At 34.6% G+C, this 27,441-nt stretch overlaps 2 protein-coding genes across 3 annotated transcripts in view; one reads left to right on the forward strand and one right to left on the reverse strand.

Annotated features, from left to right (window-relative positions):
- LOC128983024 (RAB6A-GEF complex partner protein 2) overlaps window positions 1-9,678 on the reverse strand; it is a 30,289-nt gene extending 20,611 nt beyond the window's left edge. The window contains exons 1-7 of one of the 2 annotated variants that reach the window (XM_054402147.1): window positions 9,572-9,678; window positions 8,954-9,099; window positions 6,300-6,424; window positions 3,297-3,404; window positions 1,800-1,979; window positions 1,222-1,337; window positions 941-1,093 (exon numbers count right to left, since the gene is read on the reverse strand). In XM_054402147.1, coding sequence (XP_054258122.1) covers window positions 941-1,093; window positions 1,222-1,337; window positions 1,800-1,979; window positions 3,297-3,404; window positions 6,300-6,424; window positions 8,954-9,075 — 804 coding nt within the window. In that variant the 5' untranslated portion in view covers window positions 9,076-9,099; window positions 9,572-9,678. Of the gene's footprint in view, window positions 1-940; window positions 1,094-1,221; window positions 1,338-1,799; window positions 1,980-3,296; window positions 3,405-6,299; window positions 6,425-8,953; window positions 9,100-9,449 lie in introns of both variants that reach the window. The other variant, XM_054402146.1, reaches the window with a different exon arrangement.
- Window positions 9,679-14,499: 4,821 nt separating this feature from the next.
- The window catches only part of LOC128987574 (M-phase inducer phosphatase-like), an 82,070-nt gene continuing 69,128 nt past the window's right edge, over window positions 14,500-27,441 (forward strand). The window contains exons 1-2 of the mRNA XM_054408500.1: window positions 14,500-14,848; window positions 18,115-18,391. Coding sequence (XP_054264475.1) covers window positions 18,220-18,391 — 172 coding nt within the window. The 5' untranslated portion in view covers window positions 14,500-14,848; window positions 18,115-18,219. The remainder of the gene's footprint in view (window positions 14,849-18,114; window positions 18,392-27,441) is intronic.

Here is a 27,441-nt window from a genome sequence, read left to right on the forward strand (position 1 = left end):
TCTGCTCTTAGCTTCCCTACATCTTTTCGCACCTGGCCCTGCCATCATAGCCGAGGTCGTCTTAGATTTTCGGACACCATTCTTAGCATAGCATCTTATTCTCTTCTCTTCACATGCAGTTCTCTACACGATCAAATCTATATATTTTGAAACCAGTACCCCCATCATCAGGTATTCAAAAACAATATTAAGATTAATTTTTTTGAAATGATCCGATTTTGATGAAATTTAGTATAAACATGTGAACCTACATTTATTTTAATGAGTTTGAGAACCAGCATGATCGGAATATGGGAACGGGGGTTTGTGGGGGGTTTTATGGGGTAAAAATGGGGTTTTCCCATTTTTGACCCTAAAAACATAGAATTTTGCAATTTCTTTTGAAAGTATTTTTAAAAAACAAATTATTTGGTATGTTGAAGCGTTATTATGCACCTAATGGTTACGGAGAAAATTCAAAAAAATTGTAATTTTAAAATTTCTACGTTATTCTTAGTTTGCTTGTTTATGAACATATTTTGATCAAATTTGGAAGATGCATTTATTTCTTACTAAACTATTAACATTTAACAAAAAAAAAAACCTTTTTTACCTTCCCTGTTGCAGCAAACTACAAGTACTAGTTGTTAAACTAATTCTTTTTGGGGAATAAATGTGATTTTTTAATGAGACATTTTGGTGTAAATCCAATCAGGCAAATGGAAATTTGCTTAGTCTGCAGGTTTGCTGTGGCGGGGGTATTTTCATAGTGTATCTATTTATCAACCCCTGGACTCTAATTTTCTAACGTAAGCTAGTTTAACTCTAATTCTTTTCAAACAATTCCTACAACACTGAGATTCATTCATTCCTTTTGTATAGATGACAGAAATAATACAGGTATTATTGTCGTTATAACAGTAGGTTTATAGTAAATTCAAAAATTATAAAATAAATTTACCTGTACACAGGGGACTGTTGCTCCAGAAAAATCAAAGGTGCCAATGATGTCCTCGCCTAACTTATAGGCTTGTTTGAACAAGCAAAAACGAGCTACTTTACCCTTACTGTTGGTAATATTGTAGAAGTTTGGATTTCTGCGAGCGGTTATATTCTGAAACAATCATAAGAAACTGTGCTTTAGTCCTTCAATCCAGCGAAACCTCCTAATTGAAATCTTAGTTCTAAAATTGAAAATCGTCTTAGTACTAATATGAGTAATATGACAATATTAATGTATACCTGAAGCAGCTGGATTGTTGGATCCTGCTCATGGTCCTTGGCAGTGCTCTCCAAGAAAGGGTTGCTAGGAGACAGGTCTTCACTGTCCTCACACAGTCCTCGGTCCTCTGGCACTCCTGAGTACAATCAACTTGTAATAATATAAATGCTTTAACAAATAATGTAACACACTAAACACTTTCCACAGTCAAACATAACTTAACTACAGTTGAGGTCTTTGGAGTAACTGACATATGCTCAACATTCTTTATTGTTGCTAGGAAAGAAAACAAACATGTTAAAATCAATAGTAGTGCATAGTAGTTTTATCTCGCACACAATTTTTAAAATTGAAAACTGATTGAGTTTGCATTATTTATTTTTAAGGAATTTTTGTCAAAGGTTTAAAACCTTTATAAAGACTTAATGGCAAAGTTGATTACTAAGGTACTCATCCCATCTGTGGACTTCATGGAAATGTAACCGTAGCCAACGCTTAATATATAAGTTAAAATGTTGAAATACATGTAAAAAGTTGAAATAAATGATTATATGAATAGTAAAATTGTATAGAGAATACCAAAGAACGATATACATACCACTAACATCCAACACCCGAAGTGGAACCCGCAACAGTTTGACAGGGGGTGGAATAGAGACGCTTCCAGGCGACTGCAACGGAACCCTCTGTGTACCAATGGTAATCTTGTACGAGTACTTCACCAACTGGCCTGTGTACGAGGGGAGAGCTTCCAAGGGTAAACCCTGGGAATAGAAGTCTGCGAAACAAATAACATTTTCTGTCGTCATAACACTTTTAATAACGTAACATTAAACCATCAAGTTTGTTACTGGCTGCCATGAGAGTGAGGCTTGACATTCCATTGCGGTAGTCTAGGCCTCATTCAGCTTTTGATCAACTGAGTTATCTTCAACAATAGAAAAGTAAGTAGGCTGAAGTAAGTGATTTTGTTCAAAACACACTAGAAAATAGAAGTGCACAATACCACATAACATTTACAGAATATTTAGAAATATTCATTTTTTATTTTTATTACATCACTGAGGAATGTTGGATGATTTGGACTTGCAACCAAATGAGTCAGGGCTTTAGTTCTAATAATTTATGGCTCAGCACAAACTTAATGTGCTGACTATGTGTATGTACTTACTACATTACTGATAGTAGTATACATCACTTATTGGTTGATAAAATAGCTACTTAAATAGGGTCAGGTAGCTATAAACCATTCATTCATTTATTCATACAATATTTAGTTGAATAGCAATGATGCATTACAATCAATTGAGATGGGGACGCCACCTAGGTGAGTATTTTAATCCAATTATGAATGAAGGATGAGTGTAGAATGGAGTAATATGATCTGTGTAGCTTTGTTACTGACCAAGATCAGCTGTTACTTTCATTAGCTCTGATCATTTATTTAAAGCCGGTTTTTCCTATGCATGGAAACAGAACACGGAGAGCGGACCTCTCTTGTCTTAATGTTACTGTTTTTCTAGAAAGCGATCGCCATGTCAATCGCTTTCCTGCTTGTTCCCCTGAAACCGGGCCGGACCATCCGGTGGCCGATCCAACCGAAGCTGAACTAGAGAGAGTCTACTGTATATAAAATATTTGGTTTTACATTACCTTTTGGAACTGATAAAGGTAATGTAAAACCAAATATTTTAACTAAACAAGGTGCAAATTATTTTATAAGGATTACATATAGTAAATTTTGTCAATCTTAAAACAAAACAATTTACAGAAAAGATTTAAAGGCTTTGTCTATTTAAATATAGATAGCATTAAGCAAATCTTGAAATGCCTTAATATTATTAAGTTAAGCATTTGATTCAATTAATTTGTTTTTCATTTGTCTAGTACTGTAACATCAATTCTTGGTTGCAAGAAACAGTGAAGTGAATGAATTGATTTAAATATTGTACTACCATTTTAGTATTTTAAGTGAGTGTTTATTAAGTTTTATATTTATAACAGGGACGTGTGTTTCAACCAACCAAAATATCCGAGGATTGGGATCTGAGAGGGGATGCTGCAAGTTTGTATGATTATGTGCTAGAATACTTACAAGATTTGCTTTCCCCTGGGGCCAGCTTCAGGTCACAGAACAAAATCTTTGGGGTTGTAGACAAAACTATCCTGCCTCTATCTCCCCTACATGGAGCATATGATGTGTCTGCAACATATATAGGCCTGCCTCAACTCAGCTACGTACTAAACTTACTGGCCTAACTATTATAATTATGTTTCTTACACTAGCACAGTTCACAGTTTATGAACAACTACCATTCAAATTCAAATTCTCAAATTCACTATTATCACGTAAAAACATTTGTACATAGCAAAGCTATTAAACTGGTGACATTGTCAATTCAATATAAACCTAAAAATACAATTAAGTTACAGAACATTTTTGTCTGACTCTAAAACAACAATTACATACAGGGTGAGTTTTCAATGAGTTCCCCCCCTACTTTTTTCTACATTTCTTAAGATATCAACTCCGGACCACGTCAGATCATTGTAGAGTAGTAAGTACTTCATTTTGACTGGGTATAAATTTTTGGCCGCCATCTTGGATCCGCCATATTGGATAAAAAGTTTTTTTTTCAAATGTAAAGGTAGGGTTATGACCCATCGTTTTATCCTACATTTTTATGCTGAATACGATGCTGCAATCCGTTTAAAAAAATCTTGATCCATTCTAAAGTTATGAGAACTTTTTATAACATTATTTTTAGCCCATTTTAACATTGTGCATTTACAAAACTAAGAACATAATCTCAAAATAGTGCTAGATAAAGATGAGTATACACCACATAATATACATAAATCTTTTTCTAGCACTATTTTGCGATTATGTTCTTAGTTTCTAAATGCACAATGTTAAAATGGGCTAAAAATAATGATATAAAAAGTTCTCATAACTTTAGAATGGATCAAGATTTTTTAAAACAGATTGCAGCATCGTATTTAGCATAAAAATGTAGTTTAAAACGATGGGTCACAACCCTACCTTTTCATTTAAAAAAAAAACTTTGTATCCAATATGGCGGATCCAAGATGGCGGCCAAAAATTTATACCCAGTCAAAATGAAGTACTTACTACTCTACAATGATCTGACGTGGTCCGGAGTTGATATCTTAAGAAATGTAGAAAAAAGTAGGGGGGGAACTCATTTAAAACTCGCCCTGTATAACAATACTGCTTAATTTTGTAAAAAGTCACTTACAGAGTAAAATACTTGGTTTAAAAGATAACTTTTTAGAGTATTCTTAAAACTCTTTAAACGGATTTGGCTTTTAATGTGTGTCGGTAGATTATTAAAAAACTTCATACCCATGTAACTAGGGCGCCCTTTTCATAGATTGTTAAGTTATGTATTCGGTATTGAAAATTGCCTTTGCACCTTGTGTTGTATGCATGTAAATTCTGCTGTCCACAAATAAGATCAAAATTCTTCTGAATGAACAGTAAGCATGAATATATATAGAGAGAGGGAAGGCTCAATAATCCTAACTGTTTAAAGATTGGCTTGTATGAGACTCGTGGCCGCAAAAATGTCATAATGCGAACAATTCTTTTTTGAAACTTGAATATTTTTTTCCAATCAGCCGATGAACCCCATAGCTAAATTCCATATTCATAATGGAATAAAAATAGGCAAAATAAACCATTAATCTAGTTTCCAAATCAGTTCTATCCCTTAACACAAGCATTTGGAAACAAGCAGAATTCAGTTTATTGCCCAGTATTGTTATGTATTTTTACATAACTACATTTACTACATTACTATTTTTACATAACTACGCAGCCACCTTTAACTACAGGCCGCGGCCTGGTAGAATTGGCAACGTCGCAAGTGGGGTTGTTTAGTGCAAGACAGGTGACATCAGCTCATTGATTCGCACTTTATTGATTTAAATTTAAATTGATGAACATAAATTTATTAAAATATTGAAAATAAATTAATTGAAAACCAAAATAATATGAAATAAACTTCTTAAGTAACTACTTAAGTAATAACTTAAGTAACTCATTTTATTAAAGGTGTAAACAGAAAACTAATCTGTAAAATCCAAACATAAACAAACATTAGAAAATAAACTGGTATAGCAATCCTCCCCCTTTAGTTTTCTTTATATATTTACAATTTTCTAATTTGGTCTACATGTCTTTTCCATATACATCCGTCTTCCGTTCTAACAAGGTAGATAACATTTCCCATTTGTTTCTCAATTTTCCCAACCGTCCATTTTTTATTTGAGGTAAGAGAGTAGTCCCTCACCAGCACTCCTTCCCCTACAGTAAAGTGTCTCTTTGTCAGCTTGGTTCGACTTGGTCTATTTTCTAAAAAATACCCGGCATTTCAGTAAAAATCTGTTTACCGGTATTCAAATTGTTTACCATCCAAATGTGGTTCATTCAAATTATTTTGGATAGCGGAGTTCTCCTGTACATTTAAAAAAATAGGCCTAAGATACATTACCTAGTGCAATGAAAAGGAAGAAAAAAATATTTAAAAAATGACAGTTCACCTCCTAATTTTTAATGTACAACCAACTCTACGGTTTAAATGATTTCTGGTAGAGAAAAATTTGAGGCAAAACTTTGATATTCAACATCAATGTTAACTAGACTCTAATTAACTTTCAATTGCTACAATCGATATGAAAGTTTGGTGTTTTGTTATTATCCAATCAAATCGATAATTATGTTCAATAATATGATGTAGGCTACTAAAATATCAAAGTTTCTCTCAAATTTTAATCTCAATGTGGTCTAAGTTACACATATATTTACAGTGGCGGATCTAGAACAGTCACAAGGGGGGGGGGGCGAACCAGGGAGTCTGGGGGGGGGGTTCGGGGTTCGAAAAATTTGTGTAAACTAAGTCTCCAAAATGGCAGTTTTCTACCATTTTTTTGTCCAAAGTTAGTTTGACAAATTATTTTAAGCAAATTGTGTGCACTACATGGATTAAAAAAATATGTATATGAATGCCCGAGGGGGGGGGGGGCGGTCGCCCCCTTCTGGATCCGCCATTGTATATTTATTTCAGTGACTAACCTGAATTTGAAACAACCTTTTCTTCAGGTAAATATGGAGTTTTTGATGGTAGAGGTACTTTCCCATTAGTAGAACATAAACAATGAATTTGGGCAGATGCCCAGGCCAGTGATTCAAGAGTATCCCTAAAAATATTACAAACATTTTATATCAAACTGACAAATTCAAAAGAGAAAGCAGGTTTAGGCCTATGCTAACTATCCTACAGTAAAGCTTATCTTAGACAAATATTGCCAAAGACTTCCGCTTCACAATATTTGACCCCTTTCTTGTATAGGTTAAAAATTAAATATGCAAAACCAATATTTCCAATTGATAAATGACCTACTCATCTACTTACAAAACCACAGCCTTCTCTTGTTTAATTTTAATTTAATAACAAGACTAAAGGACTCCATATCGCTATACATGCACCAATGGTCATGTTACAAACTTCATGTCATGACTAAGAATACCACAGGTGGTACCTTGCCTGACAAAGTTACAAATTTATCACTTTGTCATCTTGACAGTCATGTTAGGTCGATAACTTATTATTATTTTTGGTACCAGGGTAATATCATACAGTATGTACTTCCATTGTATGATTTACTTCCATATTGTATGATTCTCAACATTTTTCTGTTCTAGATTGTCTGTTTAGGCTAGAAAGGGGTAAGTTACAGTTCCGCAGAGAGCCTGCGATATATTATCGGATGAATAATGATATAAATCGATAATTAAGGTATCTGATTCAATATATCGTTCCTATGTTTTTTTTTTCACTATGTAACTCAAACATGGATTTGTTTACAAATTTATTGATATTTAACATAACATTTACATTTGAATAAGTTAAAAAAGTTATATATTATCAAAAACAAATAATAATTAATTGATGCTAATTAAAAAAACAATACCCCCTACCCAAGCAAACCTGCAGACTAAGCGAATTTCCATTTGTCTGGTTGGATTTACTCTAAAATATCTCCTTAAAAATATCACATTTATTCCCCATTTAAATAGCATTGGTTTAACAAGTAGCTCATTGTTGTGGTATGCCCCTGAGCTGGTAAGACAAATATTAATAGTGGTTTATTTACCTTGTATTTTCGTCACAGCTCAAAAATGTTGTATAGAAGCTACAACCATGGTTTCGACGCCGTTTGCGTCATGGTCACGTAGGACATGTCGAGAATCAAAGCATAGTTGTTGTTGTCATAGTCGGTCGCTTGGACGTCGTCAAAAACACATTAACACAAACACGAACACATACGGACATATTAACACTTGGAATACACGCCTGTGTTTATTTAACTATACCGTCGCGGGAGCCGGCTGGAGAACACTGAGCGCGACGGCGACTTCTTGATGAAATCATCAAGACTTCTCTAGTTCGTCAGACGAGTTCAACACACACCCCCTACAGAAGGACGAGTCCATGTCCTAAGGTACAAGGGTCGTCTTATCATCGTCGCCGTCGCTCTCAGTGTTCTCCACTAGAATAATTATAAGGAATAAAATAAACGCAACAAGCGCCTTTAATGTTTTTATTACCGCATTGTTTTTATAAATTAGGCCTATATAGCCTACTTTAAAAATAATCGATTCGGATCTAGGGTACATATTGATATTATATAGTTTTTCAATATTTATCCTGCAATATATCACAGGTTCTCTGGGGAACTGGAACCCTATAAAGTAGCCTAATAGAAACAGATTGGGACGATTGTATAAAAATGTTTACACAATAATTTCTAAGTTAAGTATTGATGTTGAAAAACAGAGTTCATCATGTTATGTAACATGAACAAAAATTTGATTAAAGAGATTTGAGATTTGATATGGGTTTTAACGGTATGGCCCCCTAAATAATAGCCAAAATCTAAATATTTAGAGATTTTGAGGTTGAAGTTAAAAACCCCAAATTCTGTGTTTAAGTTTAAGTCCCGAATTATTTTAATAGGTAGCCTAACATTATGCAGGTGTAAAGCCTGGTTTACTTGGGTCGAGTACGGCGGGCGAGTCGGTGTGCAAGTTGCAACTTGCTCTCCAACTCGCTTGTTGTAGACACGTATAGGCGAGTCGAGTGACGGGCGAGATGGTAAAAAGAGGACAGTTGAGAGCGAGTCGAGTGATTTAGTTGAAAACCGAGTTGCTCGGCCCAGTATCTACCCCCACCACCAAGATTTGCCCGCGAAACATCTGTTTAGTTAGGCCTACTGTCGATATTTGAAGTTGGCTCAGTTCCTTTGTTGCATTACTGTACGAAATCTACTCTATAATTAAATTTTTATTATCTTTGAACAATTACTGCACTTATTGTATTAATTAATTATGGGTTGTTAGAAAGTTCACTCTTGTAGATTTGAAAATAATTATTAAAAATATTTTTGTTAGGATTTATAGTGAAAAATGTAATATTAAACAACAATTAACACGAAAGCTACACGACATCAGCTGTCTACGGAATACCCAACACCATAGAGGACAAAATAAAACGTTCACTTCTCTATGCCTACTGTCCGTCCGAAATAGCGAAGCGTGTAGACACTCTAATCAAGTACTGGGCGAGTTGAATAAATCAAAAACTGGGCCTAGTAACTGGGCCGAACAACTCGCCCGCCGTACTCGACCCGTGTAAACCAGGCTTAATGGGTCTATTTAAAACTTACCTATTGCTTCTTGAGCGGATGTGAGCAGGAAGAGGAGGGTTTGTAAAGGTTATATAGCAACCAACGTTTTCACCTGGTAAATAAACTGGACCACCGATAAGTTTAGCTGTGATTTCAATCATGCTGTCTCAGTTCTTGTAGAAGACCTGCAAAAATAATGTTACATTTAATATTATAACTAAAAATAAGGGCTGCACTTTACTTGACGTCCTACACTCATTCGATTGGTTTTTTCGATTCAATATTATTCTTTCATTCGATATATCGTTTGGTTAGTTAGGTTAGGTTAACCTTACCTAACTAACCAAACGATATATCGAATGAAGCAATCGATTAATCGATATATCGATCGATATTTTCATTCGAATGAGTGTAGGACGTCAAGTAAAGTGCAGCCAAAATAAGTGCAGTTAAAGTCAATCTAATTTAAAGCCTGTATCTTCAAAAACCTTAAGACTAGGCTTAGGCATACTTAAAATTGTAATAGTTAACTTACACCTTAAGTTGATCAATAACAGTAGCCTATAATAATGGTGTAAGAAATAGGCCTAACATTGTCTATAAAAATTAACCAATAAAAATGTAGGAATACGAGTTTTGTTTTCAAGTTTCACTCACTTTCTTCAAGTCAAAACAGAAAACAATGGCAATAGCATAGATGCAAAGATTTACTTAGATAGATAATATTTTACTTGACACTTGACACTACACAGTCACAGTGCGACAGTCGAGAGTTGACAGTGACAGTCGACAGACGACAGAGTCAGTAGACGTTGACGTTGACACTCACTTTTGATACTTGACGTCTCTGGCTGGGGTCTGACTTAGGGGAGGTACGAATGAGGCATTTAGTTCAAAATTCCTCCATGAACAGCGCTGTAGTAGAGAGCACTTTGGCAATGAAGGTTTACTAATCGCAAAAATAGTTCTGTTCATAAAATAAAATTATAAATGTCTCAAATTCAATTTTATTATTTTTTAATTATAAAATTAAACTATCATAACCTAACCGAACTAACCAAACTTGCTGATAAAGAAATAATATAACAAAAGTTTAGTAATCGGAAAATAATTCTGTTTATTAAATAAAACTAGAATTTGCTCAATTAAAATTTTGTAATGACTTAATAATAAAATTAAACTGTAATAACCGAACCAAACCAACCAAACTTGCTGATAATAAAAAAATCTTGGACAAAAAGTTAATGCTACCAGCAGGATTCGAACCCGGGACCTACAGTATAACTGCTCGGCACGCTAACCATTAGACCACCGAGGCCGATGGCTACCGGACCGTTTTGTTACGGTAATGACGTTCCCTCAGCTAATAACATAGACTAAAGGGAGTATGTTTCATCTATGCTAATAAGAAGCCCACAGCTGCTGTCATCGTAGCCTCTTCTATACCTCCCCTGAGTAAATACCCTCTGGCTGGCGATGACGATAATGACATTATTTTTTTAATGAATATCTGGTACTTTCCTGTTAAAGGGAACATTCATTATTATCGATGATTTTTTTTCTCGATATATCGATGTTTTTGTTTTCCGATCCATTACAAATTGACAACAACTAACTGATCTTGTTTAGGCTAAAATAGTCTATTATATGGATTAAGAAATGAAACTGTTTCTAAGCTAACCTAACATAACCAACCAAACTTGCTGTACCATTTAAAAATTCCGTTTGGGTTTGAATATTTTTTTTTTTTTTTTAACAAGTATTTATTCGCAATCTATTCTATACTAGAATAATAAGTAAATTTGATAACCATTTTAACATGGGTTAGTTACACTCCATCAAGTGCACTAACATACAAAAACTTTTAAAAAGTTCAACTAAAAACTATTTGGAAGGTCTATTGGATTAACTCTTTTGAGCCTATATGTAGCTTCACTATTGTCGAGGAGGTTAACTGCCAGGAAATTTGGATGGGTTTCTAATTTTCTTTGGTATTTTTCACTTCGTTTCTTTATTTCTTCTTTAACATAGGGTAATTTTGTATCTTGATGAATTACTTTATTTGTGACAAACCAAGGTGCTTGTAAAATTTTTCTCAGTGTTTTCGATTGAAACCTTTGAACTATTTCTATGTTTGAGTTGGAAGTGGTTCCCCAGAGTTGGATACCGTAGGTCCAAATAGGTTTCAATATAATTTTGTATAAAAGTAATTTATTTTCAACAGATAATTTTGAATTTCGACCAATGAGCCAATTTAGTTTGTTTGTTTTTAAATTTAAATGAAGTCGTTTGTTCCAAATGTGTGAATGCCATGTAAGCCGTCTGTCGAGATGCATACCAAGGTACTTAACTTCGTTGGATTGTGGAAGAATGACATTATTAAATGTTACTGGGGGACAAGTTCTTGTAGACATAGTAAATGTAACTTGAACAGATTTTGTTTCATTTACTTTAATTTTCCAATTCTGTAGCCACTGAGACAAATCGTCTAATGCAGCCTGAAGGTTTGATGATGCCAGACAGAATAGGATCCTGATTTGATGATAAAAAAGCAGTGTCGTCTGCAAATGTTGCAACCGTAATACCCTGAGTACTTGGAAGGTCATAAGTGAACAAAATACACAAAATAGGCCCAAGAACACTGCCTTGTGGTACACCTGATTCAATTTCATGCACATCTGTAACTATATCTTGATATTTAATTTGAAAAAAGCGTTTGGACAAATACGATTTCAATACTCCATAGTATGTATGGGGCAGCAAAGTTTTAATTTTGAACAATAATCCTGTGTGCCAGACTTTATCAAACGCCTGGGCTACGTCCAAATTTTTTTCTCGATATTTCGATGTTTTTGTTTTCCGATCCATTACAAATTGACAACAAGAAATGAAACTGTTCTAAGCTAACCTAACATAACCAACCATACTTGCTGTACCATTTAAAAATTCCCTTTGGGTTTGAATATAAAAGGCAAGTTATAAACACGGAATTTTTAAATTTTACAGCAAGTTTGGTTAGTTATATTAGGTTATTTTTTTAGAACAGTTTCATTTCATTAATGTTTGTTGATACTGAACAATATTTTTCGTAGTTGTCAGCTGATATGTTTCAATTTGTTAATATCGATACATCGAGAAAAAATCATCGATAATAATGAATGTTCCCTTTAACAGGAAAGTACCGAATAGCTTTTAAGCCGAAGTCAAGGTTAGCGCTTTTATAAATTCATGCAACCCTCGTGAACCCATGAACACCATTTGTGGTTGCTTTCTCTATGTCAATGGTTAAATTAAATTGTTATTTATAGGTAAAAATAAATCACCATCTGCTTGGTTAAAATATTTGGATATTATAAAACTACGGCCGCCTGTTAAAGGTGGTGGTGTTAAAGGTTAAAGGTGAAAGGGGCCTCGGATGAAGAATCCTAAGAATTGACAACATGAATGTAACAGTATTATTGTTTTTTAGGGTTTCTTTTAAAATTTCTTATTTATTTCTTTCAGGTAATTATTAATTTTCTTGACAATTTATTCACATTTGAGCTCAGGGCTGCTGCAAGGTCAATCTTGTATTCTTTATAAGTTTCCTTTAAGGACGATTTTCCTGAGAAGTTCGTAACTTGGGCATATCTAGAATGAAGGTTACCTCCAAGATGCACGCTGGTTTTTCCTAGTCAGATTGTTGGTGCCATCAGATACTAGGCCACGGCACGGCGTTTGAAGTGGCAATTAACACTGTCAGTAGTAGCGCGGCCACCTTTAACTCCAGGCCTTGGCCTTCGAAGTGGTAACATCGCAAGTAGGGCTGTAACAGCTGTTTTTTAGGCAGCTAATAAATGGTATTTGTGTATGTTTTAAGAATACGAAAGCTTGGTTATTGGTCGATGAAAATGTTGACTCCGCTTTAAACGTGCAAAAATAGATTTTCAATTAAAATATTGTTTTGGCTTTCCATTCTCTATGTTTTATTTTCAATCTTTTATTAAATTTATGTTCATAAATTTAAATTTATATGAATAATACGTGAATTAATGAGCTGGTGTCACCAGCCTGTCATGTTATCTTATGGGACGTCTGGCGTGTGGCGAGTGGCAATAGCCACGGCCTGTAGAATTGGCAACGTTTCAAGTAGTGTTGTCTATCGCCAGCCATAAGATAACATGACAGACAGGTGACACCAGCTCATTAATTCGCAAATTATCAATTTAAATTTATGAACATAAATTTACTAACAGATTAAAAATAAAAACATATAGAATTGAAAACCAAAACAATATTTAAATTGAAAATCAATTTTTGTACAGTGAAGTCAATATTTTCATAGCCGAGTAACTAAGCTTTCGTATTCTTAAAAAACACACAAATACCAATAATACCATTAGCTGCCTCGAAACAAAACAGCTGTTACAACTCTACTTGCGATGTTGTCACTTCGAAAAGCCGTGGGCCGCGGCCTGGAGTTAAAGGTGGCCGAGGCTTACATACTCCCTTAGTAGATTTGTCATCCTTTTGGGACAGCTGAAGCATGCTGAAGCAATGAAGCCAATTTTATTGTAAGTTCTGTCCGGTGCACTGTAGAGGTCATGTTTGGTTTACAATTTGTTTCTAGTTATTTCATTCGTTAAAAACTTGGTTAAACCAAATACAGTAAAACGATCCAATCATAAACAATAACTCATCCTCTAGCTATGTAACCAAACAGTAAACCACAATTATTCATTAAACTAACCCTCAAATAAAAGAATAAGAAAATTTGTTGACACTAACTATCAGTGTCATCGGACATGAACTAGACGCAAAAAACGAGCTTCATAATAACGTTGTCGTGGTGGCTCATTGAAGTGAGTGTGCACGACAACCCACCACCTCAGATAAGTGTGTGGTGGCGGGTTGTCGTGATGCATGGTGGAAGGAAAATACATATGTCAATAGTATAGGATGAAATAAATAAATTTGCCAAATTTTATCAACATATATCCGTAAACAAGTAAGGTACAACAGTTTTAATTTTCTCCATAAGAATTACATTGGAATATTAAATTACTCTTTTTTTTATTTTCTCCCCGATTGTTAGGCATACAACAGCGCTTAAATATACTAAATTATTTCTTTTTTTTAAGCTCTACCAAATGGCTTAGAAAGAAATTGCAATTTTTTTTGTTTTTAGGGTCAAAATTGGGAAAACCCCATTTTTACCCCATAAACCCCTGTTACCCATGGTCCGATTATGCTGGTTCGCGAACTCGTTCGAATAGACGTAGGTTTACACGTTTGTACCAAATTTAATCAAAATCGGATCATTTTTGCTCGAGTTATCCAGAGTTATCGCGCTAAAATGTACATTACAACTCTCTAATAAAGCATGATCATTGATTATGTTGGCAAGTTTTAATTTTCAGACAGTCTGTCTGTGTTTCTTTTCCTTCGTACTATATCCATCACTCGTCTATCGTATCGTAATCACCACATCCTCCTATCTATAGGAAATCTATCTATGGAAAAAATTCTATTCTAGATAAGTTTGTTTTGGTTGTTTCCAGCTCCACTGTGCGCTGTGCTGTGTCCAGCCTCCCACACCCGTAATTAAACCGATTCGAATCTGAAATCTGATTATCTGAATCCAACCTAACCACTCACTAAACTAAAACTAACACAGTGCAGTGGTCTGGTCAATAAGGTCAGTTTCAGGTTTCAGTTGCAGTTTGTCAAAATTTCCACGTTCAATTTGTTCGTGCGTGTGTTGTTGTCAAGTAGCCTATCTATTGTCGATTTTCGTTTGATTTACGGTATAGCGACGCCAATTATTTTAAAGTGATAAGTTCGGACTATTTGAGATAGCCTATGTTTATTCACATGATTATGTTGACTTAATAATGTATTATTAGGTCTATGCTGCTTCAAAGTAGGACTGGCATTAAGGTTAACTTATATAAAGTAAGTAAACAGTTAATTTATTCCTGTTAACTTAGTTGCCTGGGCCCTGGATCTAAGTCTTAGGCTAAACATGTTTAGAATAAATTTTAGCTGCACTTAAGGGGATACGCCACTATCTGTAGGCCATATTTTATATTTTTTTTACATTTTCCAAAAGTTGCATTTTTAGATAGGTCATTTAAATGTGAACATTTAGCTAAAATTGTTTGCCAATCTGACAACTCCTTCTAGTATAAAAAAAATAAAATATAAAACGCCGCAACCAGCAATTTAACAAAATTTTGAACTATTTTTTTTTGTTCCTGATATGTACACTTTTAACTGTGTATCATAATTATGTATTATGGAGTTATAAAGTAGGGTACATTTATTGAAAACAAAATAAGTACTTTGCTATTTTTATATATAATATAAAATAATAAGTTAGTGTAGTTATGGGAATTTTTCTCCTGTCAACCACCTGTTACATCACCTGCGATTATCTCAATACCGTGTTTTTTAGGTTATTATTGTACAAAAGTTTGAATAACTCCGTTAGTACTATACTTATAGTATTCAAATTTTCACCAGACCTTCTTTATATAGTAATAAAGGATTGTGTGTATAGTAAGCCCTATAGCATTACATTTACTAAAAATATTTATGTTTACGCAAAAATTTTAAATATTTTTTTCAGCTTTTTTATATTTTGAATAAAAGGTGTCCTAAAAATTTTGTTTGTTTAGTTACCATAACGATTATACACAGAAATACTCATTATTTCATCCTGAATCAGGAAATAAATAGAATATGTCATTCCGATCAGTAGTTGAAAAGTTATTCTCAATAACGACTTCTTAAAAATGTTGGTGAAAAAAACTAAAAACGCATATAAATTTAGTAAATAAGTTATAAATTCAATATTTTTGTACCTAAATCTTCTAACTAAGTCTAGTATAAACAAAATATACTAACTAGGTTGACAAAAATAAAATAATAAAAAAAAAGTTGGAGATAGTGGCGTATCCCCTTAAGTCTCTATCTCACATAGGCCTATACTCACATAGGCCTAGGCTAGGCCTACAGTACTGCATGTTTGGTTAAGGTTAGGTTTATAACAGTTTCATCAGCTGGTAACTTAGTTAATGTATAGTAAATGTAGGACCGAAACTAAAGTGTAACCTAAATTTTCACTGTTAAATCGCAATCACAAACCGAATAACTTACTTAACTTAGGCTAACTTAGTTCATGGAACGGGTAGCCTACAGTTTCTTAACTGGGCTAACTTTTAAGCCAATATCGATTGAAAATATTGATTCGATTAACCCTCCCAGTGTTACTTGACGAAAATTCGACAAGCAGCACACTTTGTGTACGGTAGTGTTACTTGTCGATTTTTCGACACGCAGACATCGTTTACGGCGAAGGCTCTATGACTGACTGAATCGGATTGAACTGGATCGAGTTAGGTATCGTTCTTTCCGTAATATTCTAAGCTTTCTCCAGAGGTCTGTCTCTAAGCGCTATTCATTTTAGTTCCGAAAATATTGTAGCAGACAGCTGACGTGCGTGTATTTGTAAACAGCTAGGTTCCCCCGGACCGATGACTGATGTGTTTTATTACGTTTATCATTGTTTTAGTGTTAAAAATCAAAAGTAGTGATATACGTGGTGCATTATAAGAAGATTTAAGTGGTTTTGAAGTGCTGGTTGATGATCCTGAAGAAGTAGGTAGTGATATTGATGTAAATTATCAGCCAGATTCCTAGCTATGGTTAGGCTATGCATTCTTAGCTAAACGCTATGTACTGAAATCAGTTTTTTGCCCATAACTTATTTATTTGCAAATATACTTCCTTACATTATTATATATTTGTAATCCTCATAAAATTTAGAACAAAGTGGCTATTTTCAAATATTTATAGGCCTATAATTTATACAATTTCATTGAGCGCGAACTTATTTTTTTTTTGAAAATTTTTGAAATTATATTTTTTTTTACCTAAAAATTTTTTTTTTGAAAAAATGTTTCTTATGTTTTATATATAATATTGAAGCCCATGATTTTCCAAACAAAATAGTATATAGAACATTAGAATTAACATTGTTTTAAGCTTCTCAGATCCGTTTTAATAAAACGCTTGCAAATGCGCCAAAAATAGGTGGACATTAAGGCCTAAACTATGGACACTTGGAGGGTTAAGTAAACCATCCTTTGATTTTTTTCATTATCAGCAAGTTTGATTAGCCTAGTTAGGTTAGGTTAAACAACAGATTAAATTTTATAATTGATATACAGTAACTTAACTTAGTTTAAATAGGGTAAATTGAATGAAGGTTTAAGTTACTATAATCTTATCAATATTTTATCCGAAAGGCCTAAGTTAAGCTATTAACTTGGCGTAAGTAGGCCTAGCCCAGATAAGACTGTAGGCCTAAGTTAAGTTACCCCATGGGACTTAGGATAACTTAAGTTTGAATGTTTGCATGTGTAGGGACCTTCAAGCACATTTAAGACTAAGTAAAGGCTATTTTGTTCAGGCTAAATGTAAAAAAATGTAATAGGCCAAAGGCTATCTAGAAAGGCCTAGGCCTAGTAGGTAGGCCTACATTCCAAATTTTTTTCTAGCTGATTGCCTAAGACTAACTTATACAACTTAAGTTTTAGGCCTAACTTACCTAACTGTTATAGCCTACTTTTATATTAGCCTAAGCCAAGCGTTTTACTTTACTTATGTAATAAAGTAGGCTAACGTAACACCATTATATGTTGACATTGTTAGGCCTAATAAGATGTAAGACCAGATTCTGTTCAGGCCTAGGGCCTATTAATTTTATCCACCTTATTGGCCTTAGGTCTAAGGTAGCCTAACTCAGGTATAATTTTTTTTTTCACACCACATTAACTAAAGTGATCTGCTATAAAATAAACCACGTTTAAGTTACGGTTTTAAGATATCCGAGTACCGGTACCAGTAGCCTAACTCAGTCACAGCCTAAGCAGGGCCTATGACAGAATTCTAGTGATTTCTGATCTAAGCTCAACATGTCATAGGCTAATCATTCGCTTATTCATTTAACTTACCGTACACTAGGTCTAGACGTATTTGATTATCTTTCGAAACTCTGCTGATTAAAAACATTCAATTTAAACTTTTTCTCTGGTTATTTGAATGCTCAAATGGTTTATAGGCTATAGCCTAACTGTAACTGTTTAGTGTTTAAATGGCTTTGTAACGGAACTTAAAGATACCGTAGTAATAAATTTGTATTTTGTTTGTTTAAGGAACTCCGTCCAAAGTCCAAGACACTTAACGTCAGTACTTCTCCCTGAAGCAGTTAATCAGTACTACAGTCCAATCAATAATTATCAGATTTGTTTTCTACAACCATGGCTAATCCTCAAAAGTTGAACTTAAACTCCCCGTTGCTCTCCAACCAACTTGTGGAGAACTCCCCGATGACTAACTTAGCTCTCAATCTTGGGAGCACAAACATCAGCGTTCCGGCCCGTAGAAAACTCTCCCTCGCCAGCTCTGAAGGCAGCCCTTCACCTGCACTTGGTGAGTGTATTTGAATTGAAATCAAATGCTTTTCAGATAAATTTAAATATCAATAGCAGTGTGTTAAATTCTTATTATGTTAAGTTAACTTGTTTTCCCTCAGTCTTTAGTGCATACAAGGTGTCTACCAGTCGGGAAATCCGAAAAAAACCGGGAGTTTTGAAAGGTCCGGAAAAGTAAAGAATTTCACCGCGAGACAAGTCAAAGAAGGCCCTGCGAATGTGGGATGATCGTGGGTAATGAAAAGTCGGGAAAAAGCGTGAATTCTATTTGAGAAATCTGGTAGACATCTTGTGGAATATTATTGATTCATCCATCTCTAAATGCCAAAGAAAGAAGATCAACCTGATAATGAAATGATAGCGCCAATCAGCATTGTTTGTTTTAATGCGTAAATATAATATTTAGTGGTTCCATTATGGCACTTGTTGGTCCAAATCCCTTAAAGTCATTAGCCTATTGCCAAAATTTGACAAATTGCTAAACATGGGCGTTAACGTACGATGCAACGTGTAGTTAGGTACGTTAACGACTTTCTGAATCATGAATTTACATGCAATGAAACACTTTCATATCTATGTAGTCTTAGACCCTATTTAACCCACTAGCATACTTAAACCGTCCTGCTGTAATGCACTCTGGCACTCCTAAACGGAACTGTTCCGTCCGAGAATAATCTTTCTGTATATTGCTATAGACAACACAGAATAATCAACTGGATAAACTGTAGTAACAAGAATAAAAATATCAAACACAATAAATTCTAAACAACATGGATAAATACAGGCAAATCAATGTGAAAAAAACAGATACTGTAGGCTACAATTGAGAAAAACATGATTAAGTTGTTCTGTTGAGTCAAGACTCAAATACTAATTTGGATCCAAAAGCAAAGACGGACATCATAGGTACAAGGATTTGAAACCAATTATTTGCACACAGTCAATAAATTAGGAGCGTGCATGATTGATGTGGCCGTGGGAGAACAGGATGGAGAAAGGAGACATAACAGAACAAGCATTTTCCTCAGCAATATGTTCTTTCTTCAACACATATCCACCCGCACATTCCCCTATTGAACTTACACTAATGACAGAATCCCTCAACTATTGTGAACACTTCCCCACAGATGAGATTTCCTGTTTGTATTGAAGCTAGATGTGTTGAAGTAACTAGTCACTCTCCTTTTGAGGCAACTGGGCTTAAGACCATCGAAGAAGTCTAGATGAGAAGCTACCATGTTACCAAACATGAATCAATCTAGGAAGATGAGTATTTTGTAGATAGTTGAAGGGATTAGATCTCTTGTAGAATAATTCTTGTGATCTGGTTCGGTTAAGAAGAATACAGAATTCAATTACTTCTAGGAGCTTTTCACAGTTGATATCTCACCCATTAATGTTTGTGAAGAAAACTGATGTCCGCCACTTCCCGTCAAAGCGTTAATGGAGTAAAGCCTAGTTCATTTAGGATATCAACAACAGAAGTTTCCAGATTTCCGAGCAAATCTTCTCCCTCTGGACGGACTCGAGCTTATCGAAGTTGCCCAGGAAATATGGTGACCAGAAAACTGAACAATACTCCAGTTCCTGGCATATATAGGAGCAAAAAAAGTTGAGCAATGTCTTTAAAGGGGTCTCTAGATATCCTGCATAGGAGACCCATGCATTTGTTACCTCGTCGACAAATTTAATCAACATGATGGTCGGGTGATAGGTCGGATGAGAGATCCACACCTAGGTTGTAGAGTCGACCATACAATGAAAGGTGACGGTTGGAAGTTTCTGTGATAAGGAGATGCATTGAGTTGGGTTTAATGTAGTCTGTTTATGGATTTATCATTTTGGCGCCCCTAGGCCCAATAATTTTTCCGCCCCCTAGTCTGTTTTTCAAAAGTTACTTTCTTACAAACAGGCCCGGTCTGGCTCCATTGGAGGCCCTCGGCTAGATGTTGATTTGAGGCCCTCAGATAGAAAAAAAACAAGGACCATGGGGTGCTCTCACGGCAACAATTAGTTAGCATATATGTTTGCTGCATGCCGCAGGTGCATAAAAGGGGCCTAATGTGGTTTTAAATGATTAAAAAGTTTTTGATAATTTTGATTAAATTAATAATTGCTAAATTTCCATAAATTAAAATCTTTGTATTTATACATTTAATTCCAAGGTATCAATCAATTTAAATTTGATATAAAATTTGCTTGTATTTCTATTTACCTCTACAGCTGCCATAAAATTTAATGGCCTATTCTTAAAATTGGGTTTTTAAGTCTTCAATATAAAAATAAGACCAAAACCTAGTTCTTGGAGTTTTTGCCATAGGCTACATGGTAAAAAAACATATCACGTACCACTTTTGAATTTTGAATACATCTATGAATGGACCACATTTACTTTTTATCACACACTTTACTCCATAGTTGTACTTCAGCAACAAAGACAAACAGAAATAATCAAAAGTATTTTAATTTAAACGTTGTAAGGCTTACAAAAAACTTCTGATGATTTCCGCCTGCCTGTTTGCGACTTCTCATTGTTAGCAGAATCGGAACTGAAACCAGCTAACCTGCTAACCATAAGTTCAAACAGTTTGACTTTAATTTTTTATTTTGAAATATTTCCTATCCATTTTTATTTTACTTGCGCCACTTGGTTGCACACGTTTCATTTTATTAACTGAACGATTCACGTGTTAGTAATCTTTCAAACAATACGTCATAGCCCACTACGTAGGAATGACTGAAAACAGTCGTCGGTGATTAAACTAGTCCCTTCTCTGTGACAAGTCGTAACACCATACTCGACCTTTTGGTGTTGAGATGAGGCTGACTGGTAGAATAAAATCAGTTGTAGATAAACTGACGGATAGGAATTGGGAACAGTTTTTAGGGATGATACATAAAATGTAATTGCATTTATTTTTGTTGTTTGAAAAAATTTAAAATTGCCAAGACACTATGTTTTATATATTGATAATTTAGATTTTAATGCCTGTAGCAAAATCTGTTTTAAAAACCAGGTAACAAATAAATAGAAATATTTGTTATACTGAGTTAGAGACATTAGGCCTACTGAATAATTTAAATCTTGCAGTCATGTAATAAACTAAAAATTTTTAATTAATTTTAAATGTTGTCATTCTATTACGTTTTATACCAAAGTAACAAAATATTAATGCAAATGACAACAAACAATAGGAATCAAGCGGGAAAACTCCAATGTTTAAAGTAAAATTATATTCGATAATTTTCTTTGCAATGACTGAAACCACTGCACCGATTGAACGCCACCAGTTGTTGTTGTAGTGGAATTCTCTCGGTTTTCATTCGACTGAAAAAAAACACTGGTTTTAAAAACAACCGATTGGCAAATTGACTAGTCGATAGTTTTTTTTCCAGTTGGTTGTCCCATCACTATACTAGTACAAGTGCTAAGCTGTCTGCTTGAGTCCAGACACCAGACATATCGCAGACGCGCGCCGGCACGGCAATGTCTCGTCGGTCACTACCGCGGAGCGCTGGGCATTGGGCAATGAGCTGATTCGAACGGTGCGTTGCAGTGAGATCGGTGACTATCCTTTAGTACCGAGTGACTATCACTGTACTTAGGGGCTACCCCTAACTGTAATTCAATTAAAAAAAGAGTAGGGGGGTATTGTTTATTAAAAATTGTTTTTGCAAGACTACGTCGCTGTGAAACAGTTAAACAAAATATTTTGTTATTATAAATAAATTTTTTTTGAATTGATTTTTTGGCTTTTGGAGGCCCCCTTGAGTTGGAGGCCCTCGGGGATCGCCGACCAGCCGCCCTGGCCAGACCGGGCCTGCTTACAAACCTTTAGTAAAAAAAAACCATATCAGGCATGTTAATTGCTTCAACACCACTCCTTAATGCAATTGTATCATTGCAATTTTTTTGAAGAATTTACATGGTTCTGGCCTTAATGAAATGTTGTCATAAACACTTAAAGCAATTTTACCTATTTATTAAATAGAGAAGTCGCGTTTGTGTGACTAAATCAAAAAAATCTAACCAGCAGAACATTCCTGCAACAAATCATGGCCTTTGCTGCTGCCGAAGTGGCTTCATATTTCAGTCCCAAAAACATGAACTTCCGTACAGTATGTGATATCATAGATTGAACGTACCCCCTTAGTAGATTTGTTATCCTTATGGATCAGCTGAAGACAAAACTATTCTTGTTATTTCAGTTATTTAAACCCTTGTTTAACCAATAAAATGATCCGATCATAAAAAATTGCTTGTCCCCTGGTTTTATTATACAATAAATTAAAACACAAATCATAAAATTAACCCTAAAATGGTAGAAAAAACACTTTTTTTTTACATTAGCACCCAGTGTCACTACCATGAACTAGACGTAAACAACAATCTTATATAATATTTTACAGTGTGATGAGAAGTATACTTTTGTTGGTTGGTAATATTGTGTCTAAATTATAGTCGCAATGCAAAAAAAGCAAAATAAAAGGTGCTTTGGAGAGTATTGAATTTTTAAAACCTATTGAAAACTCAGATAAATTTTGTTTGTCAATTTCAAAGAGGAAGTCATAGTTTTTTTAAACATTCAACACGACGTATGATATATTCTGCAGGTTATTGTAAGAAAATCAAAATATTGGTTAATGACTTGTTTTGCGAGGTAAGGGTGGTAACAAGTGTCTCGACAGTAATATTGGCATGATGCGCATGTGACCCTAACAGCCCTATTCACTCCGAGCAGTAGCGCCTAGCCAGCATAGTTGCAGTGGCATTGGCAATATGATATGTAAAGGTCAACATTCACAACGTTGCAGCGGTGAAAATCGGGAATATAAGAAAGCAGACTCAGTAGATTTCTGTATGTGACAGCAGGGCTACAGATATACAAGGGCTGGCTCACTCCTTTGATGTTAGCGGTCGCCGCCTGATCCTACTTCCCCTCCCCTGCCGCTCCTCTGTGACGTAGCGGAGATACATCGGCTCGAGGCGTGACGGTAGCCTAGCACGGCAGTGCATATGTCGCCCGGCATCTACGGGCATATTAATAATTGTGTTTATAATAATGTAGTTTTATAGTGTGATTTTTAAAGCGGGTTTCGTTAACCCTCCAACTTGCAATGGGCAAACTCTGTAGTGGCAAGGCATTTTTGGCGACTTTGCACTCATATTTTTGAAAATTCATATAAACTAAACCAACAGATCAAACCTATGAACCGTATTTATTATTTCCAACTTGAAGTGTTCGTAATGAAATGAAGAATTTGAAAATGGCAACAAAATAAATATTAAAAATATTGTAGAAAATATTGTCAGTAGGTAGAAAAATTGCTGCATGGACCAAAAATGTTTCATAAGATATACAAATTGTTTGGAATTTATTTCCCTACATGTACATGTAAATGGATTCCAATTACCATTTATACAAAGTCATGGCCCAAAAACAATAAAATGACAAGTTTCACGATTTTGCACAACAAATTTCAAATAAAAACCAAATAAGTGTATTATCAAGAGATAAAGTAAAAATACACATTTTTAGGCAATAATATTGGAGATCAAATGAAGTAAGAATTGTTTATGTATACTGATCATTTCAATAGATGTTAATGACTTTTAATAAATGTTTATATTTGTCTAGAAAAACATTTTGTTATTCACACGTATATATTATTTTTAAAACCCCACAAACCAACTATGTATATAAAATGAAAGTAAACTTATTCCCCTACATGAATATACATAGTTATAAAGGCAAATGTGTATACAAAAATAAATATTTTATAGTTTTTTCTATAAAATGCTGCTGTGCCTTTTTCATTTGGCGATTAAATCGTTTGTTAATGATGACGAAATGTTTCAAAAAAAGGGGCTAAATGTAATGTCCCAGACCTCAAATTAAGAAAGTATATCCACATAAAACAGTTTATAAACTAAATAAGTACAATTTTTACAACTAATAAATACGATTAAAGTAATAAGGTCAAACCCGCGATATTCGTTGTTGGTAAACAGTCGATGAAGTTCACAAAACTGGCTAAAAAATAGTGTCTCAAGTTTCTAAAAGTAATGTCACATTACAGTCGAGGCACAATAAATAATATCGTAACGAAACATTTACAACTTATCATCACGATGTAAACTGATAAAGTAAAATCACAACAAAACTCGACTTGTTAGTTATTGGTCAACAGAGATTGAGATTAGTTAGTCAAGCAACTTAATGTATTTTTGCAACTATATGTTATTTTAATGTATTGAAATATGTAGGGCCTATAGTAAAATGTAATTGATTAATTGAAATTCTTTTCCTTCTTGTAAAAGTTTCAAAATACTAAGTATAGGTAATGTATTTTTATACAACCTCAATGTATTTTATATAACCTCAATGAATCCTAAAAGGTATTAATAAGTAATAAATAAATACAATTAATAATCCATACATTAAGATACATTCGAGCAATACGAACACAGATATTACACAGTAACTTAATACATTGGATCAATAACTACAGTATTCTTTGCCATCGCTTTACATTCCACTCCCATCCTTAAATATCTACTTAAGTTAATGTTTTACTTATTAAAATTGATGTTATATGTAATCCTATTTGAAAATCAATTACTTTTATAAAATACATTAATAGCTAATAAAAAATGTCCAACATAGAGCTTAATAAACGCAAAATGTGCGGTAATACCAGCGCTCACACAGGCAAAGATATACGGTGCCGGGAGCCCGAGGTATCGCCGTGACGTCACAGCGGCGGAGTGGTGGGGAGCCACCTGGCATCACTTTCTGAGCTCGCGTGGCCTAGCCCTTGTATATCTCTAGCCCTCATGTGACAGTCTATATTTATTTATTTCATGCGGAATCACCATTTTACAAATATTATACAAAGCATATTTTTAGTCTAACTATTATGATAGAAATCCAATAACAATAACAAAATATAGCATTGTACAATGATAACCAAATAACAATAACAAGGAGAAGCAATCAAGAACAATGAGATAAAAATGTTAAAAAAAGGTATATATGCACATGCAAGAATGAATTTCAATATAGCAACAAATTAATACAACATGATAAATATACAAACTAACAATAAACTAGAGCTAGCCCACGGTCGCCTATTATACTATTCGCCTACTAGATTCGCCTATTGGGTCTGATGATGATTGGAGTGTCCAATCGAAATCGATCACCACTTACCATCTGTTTTGGATATTAACCGTCTTGTGAGTAACAGTATAAGCGTAAATATATGTTTTAAGTGTTATAAGACGTTTCTTTTATTTACGTAAATTTAAATTACGTAAACGTAATTTAATAGCCTAACACGTACAATGCTGATCAAGAAGTTATTTCTATTTCTGACCCAATTAACATTAATATTTTAAAAATACAAATAAAAAACCTGCACATATAGGACCGATGACCTTTCTTTTGGTTCAACCCGCGTGTAATTTGGTCAAGTAGTATGGTCAGGCTAGCTGTCATAAGTTTTGCAAAAGTTGTATATAAGATACAGTAACAAAATAGAAATAACAATGCAGTAACAAAAAAAAAATAACGATGCTGTGACAAGGAATAAATTACAATGCTGTAATGAACTAACAAATATAAATAACAACGACAATGAGGCAATATTGAACACATAACAATAATAAATAGGAACACAGACACGGTGTATAAGACATGATGGTGACATTATAATTTAACAGCAACGATTGACTTACAAAGAGATTTGGGTGTTTGCTTAGGAGGAAGGATAACCAGCCTGTATTGCACACTTTTTGTGGCCCTTTAAAGGCACCACCTAATTTTCCACTGACACTACACCGGAAAGGCTCCTCTTGAATATAGATGGGGAATCGTGGAAGAAGTCGACCTTGGGAGCCATCACGCTACCACTCCTGAGAAGCCTGGAGATACATAATTAAGGATACATAATTAATTAAGGAGATATTAATTAATAATTAAGGAGATACATAAATAAGTTAAGGGCATAATTTGTTGTTCTGTAGCGTCTGGAATACTGAGCATGAGCGTGTGCCGTGGAGTGTAGTGAAGTGTATCTGAAGTAAGCTGGGACAGTCAATCCATTGACAAACTTGAGAAGAAATTGGAGATCATCAACCTTACTCCTCCATTGAAGTCGTTGAAGTCCAAATGTTTCTTCTAACTCTGATGTTGGTGTGTCGAAGAATGGATAATTTAATGTTACTCCAAGCATCCTCACAAAACGCAATTTGATTCTATCAAGCTGTCGAATGTCACCAAGTTGGTAAGCTGCCCAGACTACAGTTTGCCATACTCCATAACTGGTTGTACGAGTGTTTTGTAGAGAGTGACAAGGGTTTGAGACGACTTAAGCTCTTTGGCCGTTCTGAATACAAACCCAGCAGTGAGCTGGCCTTGGAAGATATTTAGTAAATTTTTTGCACGAGGGTCAAGGGAGGATTACATTATGATTCCGAGATCTCTAATCTTGTCCACCCTTCCTAGAGCTTTGCCTGCAATTTCATAGTTGAAGTAGAGCTGAGCAGTAAAACCCCTCTTAAACAACACAACACTGCACTAGGTAACATTGAGATCCATAGCATTTGCCTTATACCAATCTGCAATATTATTCAGGCAAATTTGAAGAATCACTGATCCTCCAATGAGCTGATGACTCATTTTATATCGTTCACGAAGAGACAGTGGACAACAGCAATGGACCCAAGTGAGACCCCTGTGGCACACCAGATGCTGAAGGGAAAGGAGTTGAGGTGGGAGGCAACATCAAACTTTTAACAATCAGGATTCTATCCCAAACAGACATAGCTTGCATTTGATTATAGGATTCGATACTATTAATTAATTTTAATTGTAATTAGGTACAACCATAGACGAACCAACACAAGTAGACTTCTCATCCCATTGTAAATTTTGAAGCTCGTTTTTTGTGTCTAGTTCATGTCCGGTGACAGTGGTTGCTAGTGTCAACGAAATTTTGTTTCTATTATTTTATAGTTAATTCCATGATATAACTAGAGGATGA

This window comes from Macrosteles quadrilineatus, unplaced genomic scaffold, assembly GCF_028750875.1.
Source record: "Macrosteles quadrilineatus isolate MER2022 unplaced genomic scaffold, UCM_ALF_1.0 Scaffold_1__1_contigs__length_201487025, whole genome shotgun sequence".
Lineage (NCBI taxonomy): Eukaryota > Metazoa > Arthropoda > Insecta > Hemiptera > Cicadellidae > Macrosteles > Macrosteles quadrilineatus.